The sequence below is a fragment of the Perca fluviatilis genome, chromosome 22 (genome assembly GCF_010015445.1).
Source record: "Perca fluviatilis chromosome 22, GENO_Pfluv_1.0, whole genome shotgun sequence".
NCBI lineage: Eukaryota > Metazoa > Chordata > Actinopteri > Perciformes > Percidae > Perca > Perca fluviatilis.
Window position 1 is genome coordinate 8940272 of NC_053133.1, and position 16854 is coordinate 8957125.

General features: G+C 40.7%; 1 protein-coding gene across 2 annotated transcripts in view; it reads left to right on the forward strand.

The window, feature by feature from the left end:
- Positions 1-16269, forward strand: part of abca4a (ATP-binding cassette, sub-family A (ABC1), member 4a) — a 43277-nt gene extending 27008 nt beyond the window's left edge. The window contains exons 18-51 of one of the 2 annotated variants that reach the window (XM_039790269.1): positions 5-82; positions 238-459; positions 1265-1442; positions 1591-1722; positions 1924-2063; positions 2254-2391; positions 3611-3789; positions 4093-4195; positions 4712-4917; positions 5287-5341; positions 5499-5579; positions 6108-6283; positions 6588-6712; positions 6851-6949; positions 7060-7249; positions 7408-7502; positions 7941-7973; positions 8334-8439; positions 8538-8612; positions 8794-8963; positions 9280-9457; positions 9575-9690; positions 10535-10682; positions 10762-10885; positions 11158-11287; positions 11474-11594; positions 11735-11797; positions 11909-12015; positions 12523-12664; positions 13279-13413; positions 13561-13664; positions 13757-13849; positions 14015-14264; positions 15136-16269. In XM_039790269.1, coding sequence (XP_039646203.1) covers positions 5-82; positions 238-459; positions 1265-1442; positions 1591-1722; positions 1924-2063; positions 2254-2391; positions 3611-3789; positions 4093-4195; positions 4712-4917; positions 5287-5341; positions 5499-5579; positions 6108-6283; positions 6588-6712; positions 6851-6949; positions 7060-7249; positions 7408-7502; positions 7941-7973; positions 8334-8439; positions 8538-8612; positions 8794-8963; positions 9280-9457; positions 9575-9690; positions 10535-10682; positions 10762-10885; positions 11158-11287; positions 11474-11594; positions 11735-11797; positions 11909-12015; positions 12523-12664; positions 13279-13413; positions 13561-13664; positions 13757-13849; positions 14015-14264; positions 15136-15255 — 4412 coding nt within the window. In that variant the 3' untranslated portion in view covers positions 15256-16269. The remainder of the gene's footprint in view (positions 1-4; positions 83-237; positions 460-1264; positions 1443-1590; positions 1723-1923; positions 2064-2253; positions 2392-3610; positions 3790-4092; positions 4196-4711; positions 4918-5286; positions 5342-5498; positions 5580-6107; positions 6284-6587; positions 6713-6850; positions 6950-7059; positions 7250-7407; positions 7503-7940; positions 7974-8333; positions 8440-8537; positions 8613-8793; positions 8964-9279; positions 9458-9574; positions 9691-10534; positions 10683-10761; positions 10886-11157; positions 11288-11473; positions 11595-11734; positions 11798-11908; positions 12016-12522; positions 12665-13278; positions 13414-13560; positions 13665-13756; positions 13850-14014; positions 14265-15135) is intronic. The other variant, XM_039790270.1, reaches the window with a different exon arrangement.
- The last annotated feature ends 585 nt before the right edge of the window (positions 16270-16854 follow it).

The following is a 16854-nucleotide window of genomic DNA, read 5'->3' on the forward strand; positions in this document are numbered from 1 at the left end:
ACAGGCCAGTATGGAATTGGTCGACCATTTTACTTCCCCTTCCTGCCTTGTTATTGGATCAACAGTGTGGCTCCAGCTTCAGGTAAGCCAACTTACTTATCTACCATTTTCCCTATTCACATACTGTGCATAAGAAAAGATGTACTGTATGTTAAGGAGGAAGACTGTTATCCTGTGACGTAATGTACCGAACTAAGCCCTAAGTCGGTTTTAAAATCCTTTCTTTTGTCTCCAAAGGCAACAACAAACTGGAGTTGAATAAAAAAGGCTTTCATAACCTGGCCAACAAAGAGCAAGGAGAGCAGCAGAAGCAAGAGGAGGAGGAGAACCAAGATCAGGAGAATGACCAGGAGAAAGCCCCGACTCTGGAGGAGACAGACTCATGTGAACACTTGGCTCAGCGTGACAGGCTGGAGAAGGAGAACCAGGCTGAGGCAGAGGAGAACCAGGAAGCAGACGGTACACTATTTACACATTGGTTCTGTTTACAAAGCTGTTTTTTTTTTTTTTTTACACAGAGAGCTGCAATTTGTTAAATTCATAACCAAAAAAACATAACACTGTAACTTCCTGGAAGAGCCGCAATCAATCACAGGGTATAAAATACACAGTTCTATTATGGTTTTATTATAACACATTACAGCTGCACTTATCTATCAACATCTCTGCTTCTTTCTTATATCTGAAGAACAAATTGCAGCATAATTCCACACATAAGTCATCACATATCTTATTCATTATATTGATGTAACAGTTTTCCAAGCCAACACTTGGATCTCCATTCAGGATTGAAGCCATCTCTCTATTTGCTCTCACTTTCCCTATCTGCCAATCAGATTCATTGTGTGGGAACTCAGTGCCCTTGTGTGTGTTTGCATTTGCTGGTATATGTGAACACATATGCTGTTAGCTTCTCAGTTTCATGCTTAGTTAATAAATGATGGACCGTATGACATTCCAGTCGCCTGATGTCATATGCGTCTTTCATACACATTTGGGAAATATACACAAAGTAACACTTTTGTTACTTTGTGTATATTTCTTTTTCTTTACTTTGTTTATATTTCTGGGAAGAGGAAGGGATATGATGTGTTATGTGGTAATTTGGTAAACTTTTCATCAACATTCTTTTGCCATTTTTTACTTGAAAGTCGTGCCCGTCGTTATGGTGGACTTCTTAAATACTCAAACGGTCCAGAAGCAGTGTTCACTCCTAGTCCAGATAAATGAGTAACACATATGGGGTTGTCTTTGCTGTCTGCAGGTCAGCCATTCTTTGAAGCAGAGCCAGCTGACCTGGTGAAGGGTGTTTGCATCCAGAACCTGGTCAAGGTGTTTGGCAAGAGCTCCACACCGGCCGTGGATGGCCTAAGCATCAGTTTTTATGAGAGCCAGATTACTGCCTTTCTGGGCCACAATGGTGCTGGGAAGACCACAACCATGTATGTCACACACAACAACCATAAGGGCAGAACATGTAGAAAATAGTCTAACATTCTCTGCAATTGACTTTTGCAGTGGCAATATGTAGCTAGGGGACACTGTGTTTCTCTCAACATATTTTTCTCTCTCTCTGTTTCGCTCTCCCAGGTCCATATTGACCGGTATGTTCCCTCCCACCTCCGGCACAGCCACCATCTACGGCAAGGACATCCGAACAGATATGGACACCATCCGTTTGTCTCTGGGAATGTGCCCTCAACACAACATCCTTTTTCAGCAGTATGTAACTCTCCACACAGTTAGAATATAGAATATAGTTTTGATAAATACTTACTTTTGGTAGATTGCATGTTATATTGTAACACAATATTTATTACAAAACAGTGTGATAAAAAAACAACAACCAAATAAACAGAAAAACATGCTTGCAGTACATTATTATATCTTTATTGCTTCCCCCTCTTTGCTTGGTTCTGACAGTATGACTGTAGCAGAACATATCCTCTTCTACTCGCTGCTGAAAGGCCGTCCAATAGCAGAGGCCGAGGAGGAGGTAGAGAACGTGCTGCAAGATCTGGGTCTTCCCCACAAGAAAGATGAGCTGACCCAGAACCTCTCAGGTCTGTCTGGTTCTGCTTCTTCATCCAAAATAATGCTGCTGCAAAGTGTATATGGATAATTTCTATTGATTTATTATTGGTTTTAAATAAATGGCACACACCTAGAATGCACACACACACACACGCCCACATGCACATACACTGATATGTGCACACTTTATGATCAGTACTTTATGATGTTCTAATCCAGGGGGCATGCAGAGGAAGTTATCAGTTGCTTTGGCGTTTGTTGGTGGGGCCAAGGTGGTGATCCTGGATGAGCCCACTTCTGGGGTGGACCCCTACTCCAGGCGCTCCATTTGGGACCTGCTGCTCAAATACCGTGCAGGTAAGACTGACCCCTGCTGGCTAGAAGAGGGTGTAGAGCCCTAATGTCATGGTACTGTAGAGGTTTTCTGCATTAGCCCCCTAAAGTAAACAGATACCAAAACTTAAAATAAGCTTATTACAGTATCCAATATAATGGTTGCAGTTGTCGCTTCAAATAGCCAACCTTTACTGTCTTATATTATGCTCATCATGGACATACAATAAAGCACTTATAGGATGACGCCTTGAAATGTGTTATGCCATGGACACAATCCATCTGTTAAAAATGGGTAATAGTTCATACTGCTTTTTAAATGTTTTCTTTATTCATTCATTATTTAAATTTGATTTGAACTCATTGCATTTGTAATAACTGCTATGTTTGTAGTCAGCTAAAGTGTAGAAAATATTTCATTAAATGGCTTTAGTTCATTAGTATACTTAATAATTTAATTAATATTCATTAATCAATGAATTAATATTCTTGCCTTCATATCACAAATGAAGTTACATTATTAGGTTCCCTTGATGATTATAAACAGTAGCAGTGTAGCTTGTCATGCTGTATTATATGACATGTAGAGGTTAGATGATGAACACACCTGACAGGTTTGTCTGGTCAGACCACAAATAATTCAACCTATGTCCTGCTCAAAACATTGCATCATCGGGCGCCCGGATAGCTCAGTCGGTAGAGCGGGCGCCCATATATAGAGGTTTACTCTTCGACGCAGCGACCCTTTGCAGAATGTCATTCACCCCTCTCTCTCCCCTTTCGTGTCTTCTGCTGTCCTATCAGGATAGAGGCTGAACATGCCCCAAAAAATAATCTTAAAAAAAAAAACATTGCATCATTGATGCTGCTATTGACCACAAGTCTGACAGTTGTTCCACTAAACCTGATACCCAAAAAACGGTAACATTCTGACCTAAAGCTGTTATGTATAAAGTAATAGACTCTTTCTGTCTTACATTCTGAAGGACAAATGCTTACCGTTTAAATATCCCAATTCTGTCATATATATTCTTGGACCTACTAATTTATGATACCACATTCAGTGCAGCTGTACTGAAATCTCTATAATAAAAACTTAATAGAGAGCTTTTTTCCTGCCTTAGTATTTCACAGCACAGCAGTGTTGTTAGATCTTGATTAAGGTAAGAAAGAAAGTTTGTCCTTCTTTCATATCTCTCTATTTTTCCCCTTGGTCATCGTGTCTCTCTGTCCCACGCTGCAGGGCGCACAGTGATCATGTCCACCCACCACATGGACGAGGCCGACCTGCTGAGTGACAGAGTGGCGATCATCTCTCAGGGTCGCCTCTACTGCTGCGGCTCCCCCATCTTCCTCAAGAACTGTTTTGGCGCTGGCTTCTACCTCACTGTTGTGCGACGAATGAAACATGACGCTCCAAAGGTGGGGACTTTGTGTGTGTGTGTATGTGTGTGCATTAGGCTTTAAATGGTACAGAGTGGTAGCTTTAAAAGCTATAAGACAAATTTGGGTTATACTGCCAGAATTCAATTCTTGTTTGACTAGAACTGCATATGAAACAGAAATTTAGCTTCATTTTTACTTAAAGATATTTAACAACTGACTAATACAATGGTTTCACCTTTATGACTCCCTTGGTGATTTGTGTGTAAATGAGTCCCAGTGAGACTAAGAGCGAGTAGCAGGAGAGTAAATGGTGGTTTCCAATCACATTTTGTCTGACAGGCCAGCTGTGACCGTACAGACGATTGCGCCTGTAATTGTTCAAAGTGTTCAAAGTTTAAAGTGGACCAGGAGGAGAGCCAGCCTCCAGACAGACAGATGGATGGTATGTTCCATTATCGTGTTGTAGTCATTTCAGAGATCAGTGTGCATTGCCAATCTCCTTGAACCTGTTTAAGTCTGTTCAACGTCTAAATTAATACTGTAATGGAGCATAATCTCTGTCACGTTGATGAAAAGCTCTTTTGTGTCAGATTATAGTCTGTCTTCTGCCAACATACCTAGAAACACCATGTGTTGTTGACTGACCTCTTAAAGGCCAATTTGATATGCAGTTTTGCCTACCATATGATGTGATTTAATGTGTTTTTCTTCTGTTTTTCTTTATTCTCTGCTGTGATTTTGCACAAGCTGTTGATTTTTTTTCAGCACATTTCTCCTTGCAGTAACATGCCACCTGTCAGTTGTCAGATATTTTACTATTACCGATGGCGCTGCTTAGTTTACATTCTTTAGTGCCTCATTTTTCAAAAAGTATAAGTAACGAGCAAGCAATAAGATAATAAATGAAACAATCAAAGCAAATAGTGTATGCAAATCCTCGTATACCACTCATCTCCAGGTAACATGGAACGCATCACCGCCCTGATCCACCATCACGTGCCGCAGGCTCGTCTCATTGAGGCCATCGGCCAGGAGCTGACCTACCTGCTGCCTAACCGCAACTTTGAGCCCAAGGCCTACGCAAGCCTCTTCAGGGAGCTGGAGGAAACCCTGGGGGACATCGGACTCAGCAGCTTCGGTGTGTCCGACACATCGCTGGAGGAGGTGTGTGGAAATAATAACAAAAGAAATGGTAACAGCTGGAATCGTAGGACTGCTTGTATTTAACAACTACATGCAGTTGTGATTTATTAGGACAATCTAAAACATTTACAAATTTACATTATAGTCCCAGACTTTAAGAAAATAAGACAATAGTTCAAACTGACAATTACTGCCCCCCTGAATAAGACAGATTCTTAGTTATTGAAGTAAAAATTATATTTTCAGTGCTAAACAACAATTTGAACAGAAAAGAAGAGTCATTGCCTGACATTCACCTTTACAATGATTAGGCTCTGTTACACAAGGCTTTGTAATAAAGAGCATCACTTAATCGTGGATCCTGACAATAACATAAGCTATTTTTTGTAGATCTTCCTAAAGGTCACTGCTAATGGGAATGCAACCATCAAGAAATGTACACCAGGTAAATAAAAAAAAGAAATTTGTTTTTGTAGCACTTTCCGTTAACTTCTCTTTCTCGTCCTGTTGATTTGTCGTGTGTCTGAATGTGTAGTTGTGTCTCTTGTAGCCGGTCATCATGTGAACTACATTCTTTGTATCTCACTTTCCAACTCTCTCAGACAAGAACTCATTGCGACAGATCTGTCGAGCTAGTCTCTGTGGATACAACAGAGTGGCAATTGATATGGAACCACCAAAAGGTGACATTTTTAGCTTACAGCGCTGGACAAATGCTGTTGTGGGAAAAACATATCAATTTCTGTAATTCAAGAGGTTTTTAGAGTCTATTATGTGATGTAAGAAGACACAGATTTAACATTCCGTTGTTGAATAAAAAGAATATGTGAAGTCAACTGAGAAATGTGCTGAATAGTTGTTGGCAATGCCCTCACATTTAATCTATTCCTGAAAACATGTTTTGGGAAAAAGTGTTTTTCCTGACAACAGTGTAATGCAGAGAGCTTTGGCTTGGGCTTTTTGACTAGTGAGATGTAATGAACTGATGTATTTATCATACATATATACTTCGATTCAGAGCTTTCACTGGCACAAACATGTTATGATCATGAACTACATCCCTGAGGCAAGTAGAGCACTGCGGATAGCTTTTTGATCACCGCTCACAGAAGACTAAACATGGCTTGCTGGCTGGCTGGCCTCTTTAATCTAGCACTTACACTGCATGTGCAAGTCAGACTGTGCGGCTTGACATGAGCTCTGTATTCCAGAGATGGATGGGGCTTTGCACACTAATGGCCAGGGCCCGTGTGATGTCCAAGAAGGCAGTGCAGGCAGGGGATCCTACCAGGTTAGAGGCCTGTGTCTGACCATCAAACAGTTCTTTGCTCTGCTGATCAAGAGGTTGCATCACACGACGCGCTCCTACAAAGACTTCTTCGCCCAGGTAACCATGCTATAATGTATCAAACCATAATCCACTGCAGCACTTTCAGTAATCTTATTAATTATAAATTTTATTTTTTAGCAATTTAAGTGCTAAGTTACTATATTGTGTGTTGTGAATTTACTTGAATAAGATAAAGCTATGAAAACTAGGCTGGTTACAGTGAATCAGCAGAGGTGCTTGTCTCAGTTTGGCTGTCTGAATTTTAGAGTTGTATTTCCAAGACAGACCAGGGCCTTGATCCTCATCAGTGTACACATTTTGTCTGGTTTTTAAGTGGCAGTTATGATTCTGTGTTTGGTAGATTGTGCTGCCTGCCAGTTTTGTTTTCCTGGCACTGACCTTCACTCTGATCGTTCCACCTTTTGGAGAGTATCCAAGTCTGACTCTCAGTCCCTGGATGTATGGCAGACAGTACACCTTCTTCAGGTTGGTAAAATGGACACACAGTGACCAAGCACTATTTAGCTGATATGAGGAATGAGATCAGTGCAATACTTTCTATTGAATTTGGCTTAAATAGCTAAAATGTCTCTAGTTACATTTTGTGATTTTTTTCCATTGCAGTAATGAGCGTCCTATGGATGCTCCGATGCGATACTTTGGTGAGGTGCTGTTGGACAAGCCTGGCTTTGGGACTCGTTGCATGGCAGATGAACCACTGGAGTGAGTCACCTTCACAGATTTAAACCATCTTGCGCCCCCCCCCCCAGCCTGCCCTCCCCAGTGCTGTGCTGTTTTGTTTGACTACATGGGTCAATTTCTCCCACTGGTAGAGATTTTCCATGTAACAACATCACCACGGAGTGGGAGATGCCCCTGGTTAACCCTGTCCTGATAGATATGCTGGCCGGCCCAGAATGGAACTCCCTCAGGCCGTCTCCAGACTGTCAGTGCAGCACACCCAGGAAACTCAGCATGCTCCCTGTATGTCCTGCTGGAGCTGGAGGCCTGCCACCTCCACAGGTAGCCGCTTGGGTCACTAGATTCCTTCAGCACACACTATTGTGTATTGTGCACTGACTTCTGTATCACTTCCACTTATTCAACTGAAATGGCATACATTTAGAGGTCTGCCACTGCTGATGGGTTTCTCATATTGAATGTGTTCTTTTGTGCATTAGAGGATCCAGTCAACAGGAGATGTTCTCCTGGACCTGACAGGCAGGAACATCTCTGACTACCTGGTGAAGACCTACCCCACTCTCATTAGTACCAGGTATAAGAACCTTCACACCTTTGTTATTCCAAAAAGCTAAAACTGAAGCAACTGTACCTAAAATAATCAATGTATTATAGTTTCTCCCCTCTACATTGATCTTAACCTTTGTGTTAACAATCATTAATACGACGTAATAAGCCGTATTTTGTATCAAATTAGACCAAAACTAAAAATACTGTTGGTATTTTCATTAGAATATTGAAATATATTGTAGTTGCACACAAAGGGAAAAACTGTTTTTTATTTTATTAAATTGTATTACATCAAAGGTTTATTCGAGATGTGTTCATATAACAAAGAATGTATAGTACTCTTATATATATATATATATATATTATATATACATATCTATGTAAAAGTGCAACACTGAAAGAAGCTATTGAAACAATGTGTCTAATGTGTTTTTTCTAAAGTTGAAATGTTAATCTCTTTCAGCTTGAAGAGCAAATATTGGGTGAATGAACAAAGGTAATTTTAAATTTGTGTCCAACTGCTTCATTGTCAATCCACAGTTAGGTCCAAGAAAGGTTATCTTATATGTATTTTTGATATATATTACATGAATGGATGTATTGTGTGCAGTGGTACAGTTCTCCCTCCAGTGGTTGTAATGGTGTGGTACAGTTTTGGACTGCAGTAGCTGGAGTTAAAGTTCTAGGGTGAAATTCCCCCTACATACTCGACTCTAAATCCACATTTTAATGCTGATATTTAAAAACATTCTTCCCGCAGCATCTTTGTCACCTTTTTTCAACCCTGATAAGTTTGCACCCCTGTACAGTGAAGCTTTGCAGATGTCAGCAGGGGTTTTCTCTCTGTGGTGTCCAGGTATGGGGGCATATCAGTGGGAGGACAGCTTCCTGTTTTAGAGCTGCAGCCAAAGACCATCCAGGATCTAGCAGCACAGCTGGGACGACTGCTCAATGTTACTGGGGTATGGCTTGAAAACTCAAAATGGTGTTTGTGTGTGCTCATCACTTTGCTCTTCTGTGATTTCTTTTGTAATTGGGCCTCGATTTTTTTCGGTTGCAGGGCAAATGCTCCAAACAAACGCTGAAGGACATGGGGACGTTCCTCAGGTACATGGAGACTCAAAACAATGTCAAGGTCAGTCCAGTAAAGCCTCACCAGCAGGATGAAGCCTTCATCACTGTGATCCACCAGCCTCATTGTATAACACAGTGTGATAGACTGCTGTATTTTATAAAATGACACGTCTATGTTATCAGTCAACATTAGCCTATTAATCAGCAGTACTCAATGGACATCATTCACTGTCTTTCGACAGGTGTGGTACAACAATAAGGGCTGGCATGCCGTGGTTTCTTTCATGAATGTGGCCAACAACGCCATCCTCCGTGCAAACCTGCCCAAAGGAGCTAACCTGGATGAATATGGAATAACTGCCATAAACCATCCTCTGAATCTCACCAAAGAACAGCTCTCTGAGATCACTGTGTGAGTAGTCTGGCTGGGCTGGGATAAAGCCTGCCGTTGCAAAATAGATAGCGGAGGGGAGGGGAGGGGCATCCAGCGTCCTTCCCCTCGTGTTGCTGTCTATTTTGCAAGGGCACCATCGCTGCGTCTGGGGCTTAGCACTGCCCAGGACAGTTGTGATTGGTTTAAAGCAATACCCCAGAGTTTGGAAAGGGAAAAAGTAAGGAGTTTCTAAGAAGTAGAGCCTGGGTGTGATGCTTGTATAGAAACTGTTTTTGGTGATCCAGTCAGTTTTTTTTAAAGAGTCTCTGATATTTCCCCTCTGTCTTTTTCCCAGCCTGACCACCTCAGTGGACGCAGCGGTGGCCATCTGTGTCATCTTTGCCATGTCCTTCGTTCCAGCCAGCTTCGTCCTCTATTTAATCCAGGAGAGAGTCACTCAGGCCAAACACCTGCAGTTTGTCAGTGGTGTCAGTCCATTGGTCTACTGGATGGCCAACTTCCTCTGGGACATGGTACAGTGACCCTATTACCGTTTAAGATATACCTGTCAATTATCATTAAAGTTAACAGCATGTAATAATGATGTAGACACTCGCCAGCCCTTATTGTTTTTATTGTTGTTTCTCCAGTTGAACTACTCCATCAGTGCAGCGATGGTTGTGGAAATTTTCATCTTTTTTGATAAGAAGTGCTTCACCTCACCAACCAACCTCCAACCACTTATTTCCCTGCTTATGCTTTATGGGTAAGTTTCTGTCCTTTTTAAGCTTGGACTATATTTCTTACAACAACAAAGAATGTAAAATGAGGGCCAAACTAAAAAAAAAAATAGCAGAACCTTGCTTTTGAATTGACTCTGCCAATAACTTATAATATATTATATTCTATTATATATATTGTACCAATATTTAGGATTCAAACATTCTTGTTGTGTAGAAAACCAACATAATTAAATATCTGTAAGCTCCAGCATGTTCCTCTGTTCTTTACTTTGTCTGTGTTTTTGTGAAATATTGACAAAACCAAGAACAAATGATTTCTCCCTTAAAATGAAATTTAAAGCCTAATACTTGAATTGATTGCAAAACAACTGGCTGGTTTTTAACATCGGGGAATAATACAGGATGTGTTACCCTCTTTCGTTCTGTTCCAACAATGATCAGTTGTGTGGCTGTCTTGATTAGTTTGGACTTTCTTCTAACCCCTGAAACATGGGTAGATTTTCAGATGCCTCCCTTAGCAGATATCTTTCATCACCCAGCCTAAATGTGAGCGCCTGTCATCACCAGATTGTTGTTACACTCCTGCGGGTCAAGTTTCCTCCACAGCTCATGCTAGCTACTGACACACCCAGCCGAGTGCCTGTGGCTGTCAAAATATCAGCAGTGGAATATATTCTATAAAATATATCATTTTACACTGCACATGCAAACTCATCAACAGCTGGTTTGCAAAAACTAAGTGTCTGTCTAGTATATCATTGTACAGTATATCACGTAGGGAATCACAGGTCTCTGTCTTTAGATTGTGATGTTCATTGTGCCTAACTGATGCTTTTTTGATCTCTCTCTTTTCTTTTTCTCTCTTAGCTGGTCTGTGATACCCATGATGTACCCCATGTCCTTTATATTCAGTGTTCCCAGCACAGCCTACGTCTCTTTGTCATGTATCAACCTCTTCATCGGCATCAACAGCAGTGCCATCACCTTCATCCTGGACCTTTTTGAAGGCACCACAGTAAGACCACACGGCTTGTCTCTGTAAATCCCATCTCCCATGCATCTTCCATATCACCCTAATTTGGATTTCTGTCCAGGCTCTGTACAAGTTCAACCAGCTGTTAAAGACCGTGCTGCTCGTTCTCCCCCATTACTGCCTGGGCCGAGGTCTCGTAGACATGGCCATGCACCAGGCTCTGACTGATACCTACGCTCGCTTTGGTAATTTCACACAACTGCTCATATATACAGTACCTCACAGTCCAGCAAGCAAATACTTGGAAAAGCAATGAAAACCTCCAACTGTCATCCACCATTTCAAAAACATCAGAAATTGGATAGATTACATGTGCCATAAAGGCACGAGCCAACTGCAGAGTCGTAACACACTCAGAACCCCCTTGTGCACCAAACACTCTGCAACGGAGTCAAGGGAAAACACATTTTTAAAGTGTTAAAGTGTGATGTAAAGGTGTGTTTATATATTTCCTCAGGTGAGGACTACAGCCCAGACCCCTATAACTGGGACTTTATTGGAAAGAACCTATTCTGCATGGCTGTTGAAGGATTTGTCTACTTCATCATTAACATTCTATTCCAGTATCGCTTTTTCCTGGATCACTGGTAAGTGTAGTAGAGCTTGAATTAGAAAGCGAAATTGGCCAAATGTACTCAAGTAATGACTCTTGAAAGTGTTTCATAAAATGCAGGGATGCTGGAAACATTTTTTCCTCCAGATAAATGTGATGTGACTGGTGCGTAGATTGAGGGAAAGTTGATTTACTGAGTTGTTGATTTTTCCATTGGCAGGATGTCAGATTGCCCAAAGCCTCCTATTTTGGGAGAAGATGTAGATGTGGCAGAGGAAAGAGAGCGACTCTATCAGAGTGGAAAAACAAATGACATATTACGCATACGAGACTTGTCCAAGGTGAGACATTTTTTGTTTCCAAAATATGATCAGGTCACGGACAATGGACAACATGCTAAAATTGATGTTCAAAAAAAGGTTTAAAACTCAAAAATATACTTCAATTTTTGTCCTTATTTTGTTCCCGTCTCGCCTCCCAGACATACAAAGGAACAATCATCCCTGCAGTGGACCGGATCTGTGTCGCAATATCACCTGGAGAGGTTTGTCTGGTTAAATCTAAACCGATGCAATTTACTCCAAAGATGAAGCATTCTGGTCACTTCATTGTTCGTCTGTCATGTTTTTTTTTTTATTTATCTGATCCTCGGCAGTGTTTTGGTCTACTGGGTGTGAATGGAGCAGGGAAGACCACAATGTTTAAGATGTTGACTGGAGACATTGACGTCACCTCAGGAGAGGCCTCAGTCGCTGGTCACAGGTTAGTAATATGTTGTTTTTACAAATAGGAATTAACCAATATGGAATGTGACATACATTTTGAGGCCTGTAGTCAGCATTCGTGTTGTTTACTAGGGATGTTGAAATTAATCATTGCATCGATGCATCGCGATGTGGACCTGGAAGATTCTGCATCGATGCAATGACAGACCATAATGGATTAGTGCCTAATGATGTTACTTGTTGATTTACCGGTCGCTGCTTTTCTGTTTTTGCCTTTTGTCTGCTGTGTTTAGACTCCGCTACATTCAGGAAGTGTCTTTTTTAAGAGCAGATACAATGAAAAAGGGGGGTTCACGCATATCTGAATGCTTGAATTTGTTGATGAAAACCATGTGTAGCAATATATAATATTGAGGAGGTGACGCATCGTGATGCATCGTGATATTGAATCGATTCGAATGGTAGACAGGATAATCGTGATCGAATCGTGACACCCGTTCACACCCCTATTGTTTACTCCAAGTGTTTTCCCCTAAATCTTCAGCATTTTAACCAACATCCTGGACGTCCACCAGAACATGGGATACTGCCCACAGTTTGATGCCATAGATGAGCTGCTGACAGGTAGAGAACATCTGCACCTCTACGCTCGCCTCCGTGGAGTTCCGGAGCCTGAGATCAGCCGGGTGAGCTGCAGCTTTTGCCAGGAAATAAATCATTTTGAACTGGACATTTCAGTTGTAAGCAGCACTGTAAAATGATAAAAAAAAGTATCAGTGTATCTTACATAATATATATAATGTTGTTAAAATGAACACAAGCCTAACTTATTAATCATCGGGCACGGGAAGTTGAAGTACAAATGAAGATGAATGAAAAAGTGATACTTTTTATTTGAATTTCATGCAGAATAAAGTAGCACATCCTTTCACTGTAAGCATTGAGGGGAAAAAAAGCCACAATATGATTTCAATAATGTAAAAACAAAAAAAAAAAAGATCCACAGTTGATTGAAATTCAGATATTTGGCAAGCTTGCTCCTTCCTTTACCGAATGCAAATACCAATCAAAAAATATCAGCAATCAGCTAATACAAACAACTAGTCTTAATGTAGAACTGTTGTTCAAAGAATGAAACAAGTTCAGTTAGAAACCCTGCACATTTGGAAACAAACAAAGTGTACATATTGTCATTTCAATCTGCCACATTTTTTTTCCTGTATCAAGTGTACAGATTTACTTTACTGAAGTTTGACTGCATTGTGACATGAGGCACTTACAGTATCCCCCTCCTGCTCAGGTTGCAGAGTGGGCCATCCAGAAGCTGGGTCTGTCAGAGTATGCAGGCCAAAGTGCTGGGACCTACAGTGGAGGTAACAAGAGGAAACTCTCCACAGCCATCGCCATGATAGGCTGCCCTGCACTGGTGCTGCTGGTGAGACCAACACTAATGGCACTGCTTGGTTTAGATTAGAGGTTTAGGATGGGGAGCGCAGTTATACGAGCATGGTTAGGTGATAGAAGAGATGCGAGATGTTTCTGTGTGTATTTTTATGTATTTGTTGTTATTACTGTGTTTTAGGATGAGCCCACTACAGGTATGGACCCTCTCTCTAGACGCTTCCTGTGGAACTCCATCATGAGTGTTATCCAGGACAGACGAGCAGTGGTCCTCACCTCACACAGGTAAACTATCTGGTGTGGGTGTTCCACTGTATGAGTGCATGCATATTTATGAGCACAGATTTTAATTCAGATTTTGCCATCTGCCTTTACAGTATGGAGGAATGTGAGGCGCTGTGTACCCGCTTAGCAATTATGGTTAATGGATCCTTTAAGTGTTTGGGAACCATTCAGCATCTCAAATACAAGTTTGTCATTTTTAATTTCATCCCATATCATATCAAATTTCAAATATACACTTTTTTTTTTTTAAATATTCATGCAACAATGAAAATAAATCCAATCTCATTAGTATTCTACGCAATTGCCGATCTTTGATTTGTTTCTTTTGTCTTACATCAATGTGAACGTAGGTTTGGTGATGGCTACGTGGTGACCATGAAGATCAGGACAGCTAAGCCCGGTTCTGCCGTAGATCTGAACCCTGCCGAAGCCTTCATGGAGAGCACCTTCCCTGGCTGCATCCAGTGCGAGAAACACTACAACACTCTACAGTACAAGATCTCCTCATCCTCCCTGGCTAGGATCTTCCAAATGGTCCTGGTTAACAAAGACAAGCTCAACATAGAGGACTACTCAGTGTCACAGACCACTCTCGACCAGGTAAATAAGCATAGAACCATTTTGCCTGAAGATGGTCTGGTACCGAAATGTTGCCTAATATTAAACTTTGTACCATTTTTGCAATTTAGACAGTGTGCGGGAGTTTTCTATGCAACTCCAAATCCAATAAACTAAACTAATGACACGCTGTACACTATCTTGTGTTTAGTGCTTGTTAGCAAATGTTAACATGCTAACACATTAAACTAAGATGGTGAACCTGGTATACATTGTACCTGCAAACATCAGCATGTTACCAATGTCATTGAGAGCATAACAGCATGCTGACGTTAGCATTTATCTGAAAGTAAGTAAGGAAAATTAATTTATATAGCACTTTTCACAAGCAGAGTTACAAAGTGCTTCACAGGTAATACTAATACATCAAAACCCATTAATATCTAATAATAATCACACTAAATCACAATGAATCACAAAGGCAAGGAACTTAAAAACACATAGTAATACAATAGAAAAAAGGCGGTCTTTAGATGAAACACCGAGCTGCTAGCATTATATTTCACATCTTTGCCTTTTGAGATTTTACTTGATAGATGTTAATATTTCTTTAAAAAAAAAAAAAGAAAGAAAATGTTATTCCTTTTTTAAATGGATTTTCGGAGGATTTAATTCCCTGCACCACAAAGGAGACCAAGCAAGTGGTGTGCGTATTGCTGACTATTCATCAGATATTAAGATTTCCTCATATTTAATCCGTCCACCTGATGGTTCAAACAAATCTTGCTACATTATTTTATTCTCTTATGTCCTCTGCCTTGCATTGATTATCACCTTTTTTAAAGTCATGGCAGTTTGGCTCAGAGGACAACAGGTTGATCCTAATGTTTCTATGTATTTCTGTACCCTGTAGGTGTTTGTGAATTTCGCTAAGCAGCAGTCAAGAGAGGATGACACCATTGTGTTGCATCCAAAAGCTGCTGGGGCACAGCGATATATTGAAGCCGCACTCTTCAAGTCTTTGAAGAAGTGAACTTACCTCAATGAGCTCAACTGGAAGACAGAAGAAAGTCTTTAGTTTTCATTTTAGGGGCCACCGTGTCCTAAGAATGCGCCCTATGGATGTGTGTGTGCGGAGAACTGAAAGGTATTCAGGAGAACTCCAACCTCCTCTTCCAATGAGACTACAGAAGATTATCTACAGTGTCATCGTGGCGCCCTGCCCCTAGTCTGGTAGAGACAAGCGACTGTTGCAGAGGATTAATCAAATTGTTTTCTCCATACTTAAGCAAAGAAGTCTGTCTTTCTCATTGTCATTTGGAGGAGTCTTTGGAACGGGGCAGTGCTTGAGCCATTGTGTGGTGTCAGCTTGAGATGCAGTTTGTAAAGGAGGCAGCCCCTTAAATAGGACATGACATGTTATGTTAGACAGCAAAACTTTGCTTTTTCAGTGAACAGGGTTAGTGGACTTTAGTTTTGGAAAGTGTGGAGCATTTCTGTGCCTGCTATATGTTCCACACTCTGCTCACTTTCTAGGCCTTGCAAGTTAAATGAAACAGAGCTTGAGATTTATGACAAGGACCATGGCTTTGATTGATGACGTGTCAAAAAAGTTCAGTATCAAGTTGTAATGGGAATGTGATGAAAGCATAGGTCCTGTGTATTTTTTTTGCTTCAGATGCCAAGCGAGATCATCCTTTTTTTTGCCTTCTTTAGATATGTGAAATAAGCACTCAGAGAAGCATAGCCTCAGCACTTTATTGACTCAGATTTAGTTGAAGCATCACAATTTTTAAGATGTTCTGCTAGTGCAATACAGCTCATCATTTTCATGAAATCCTCACGCTGCTATGGAATTCATTTCGATATCATGTGATATTTTTATGCCAGCCAATCTTTGCGCTTTATCACATATATGTTCGTCTTTGGTAAACTGTCTGCACTTCACCAGCACCTGGTGTCATTAGAGGAAATCAGTGTCACAAAAATGATGTTTCTGAGAGGGGCATCATGTCAAATAAAGTTACATTTTTCCTTACGACGTGGACCTCCCCCCCCCCAGACAACCTGTTTGATTTGTTTTACACTTACATTGCTTGAGATTACTCACATTCATATTTATACAAAACTGTTTTTAACAGTTGAATAAAACCTGAGATTAGACCATTAGAGCTGGGGAACAACAGCAGTTATCCCTCTACACATTAATGCCAGAAGTTAAACTTCTACAGTATAGTTTCCATTTTTCTGAAGAAAACATCTGAGATATATGGTGCAGAAGCCTAATATTAGCATTATTAAATGTCTGCTTTATCAGCTTTCCTCCTGAGAGCTTAAAAGGGATGTTGCACTCTCAGATAGATGCCATCACATCTTAAATTCTAGTTTCCACAAGCACTTTATTATAAGCTAGAGTATGTTTTAATTTTTTCAGTTTATTAGTACTGTAAGCATTCATGGTGTGCGTGGGCTGGTTTGAATAAGGGTTGCTTAAATGCTAAGGTGCCATTTTCAACTTTTAGTCACATCCTGAATATCAAAACTATCCCATGATGATGTGTAACCAGGGTTAACACAGCAGAGAGAATATGACAGCGATGAAGATGTATGTAATCTCATTACTGACTTCATA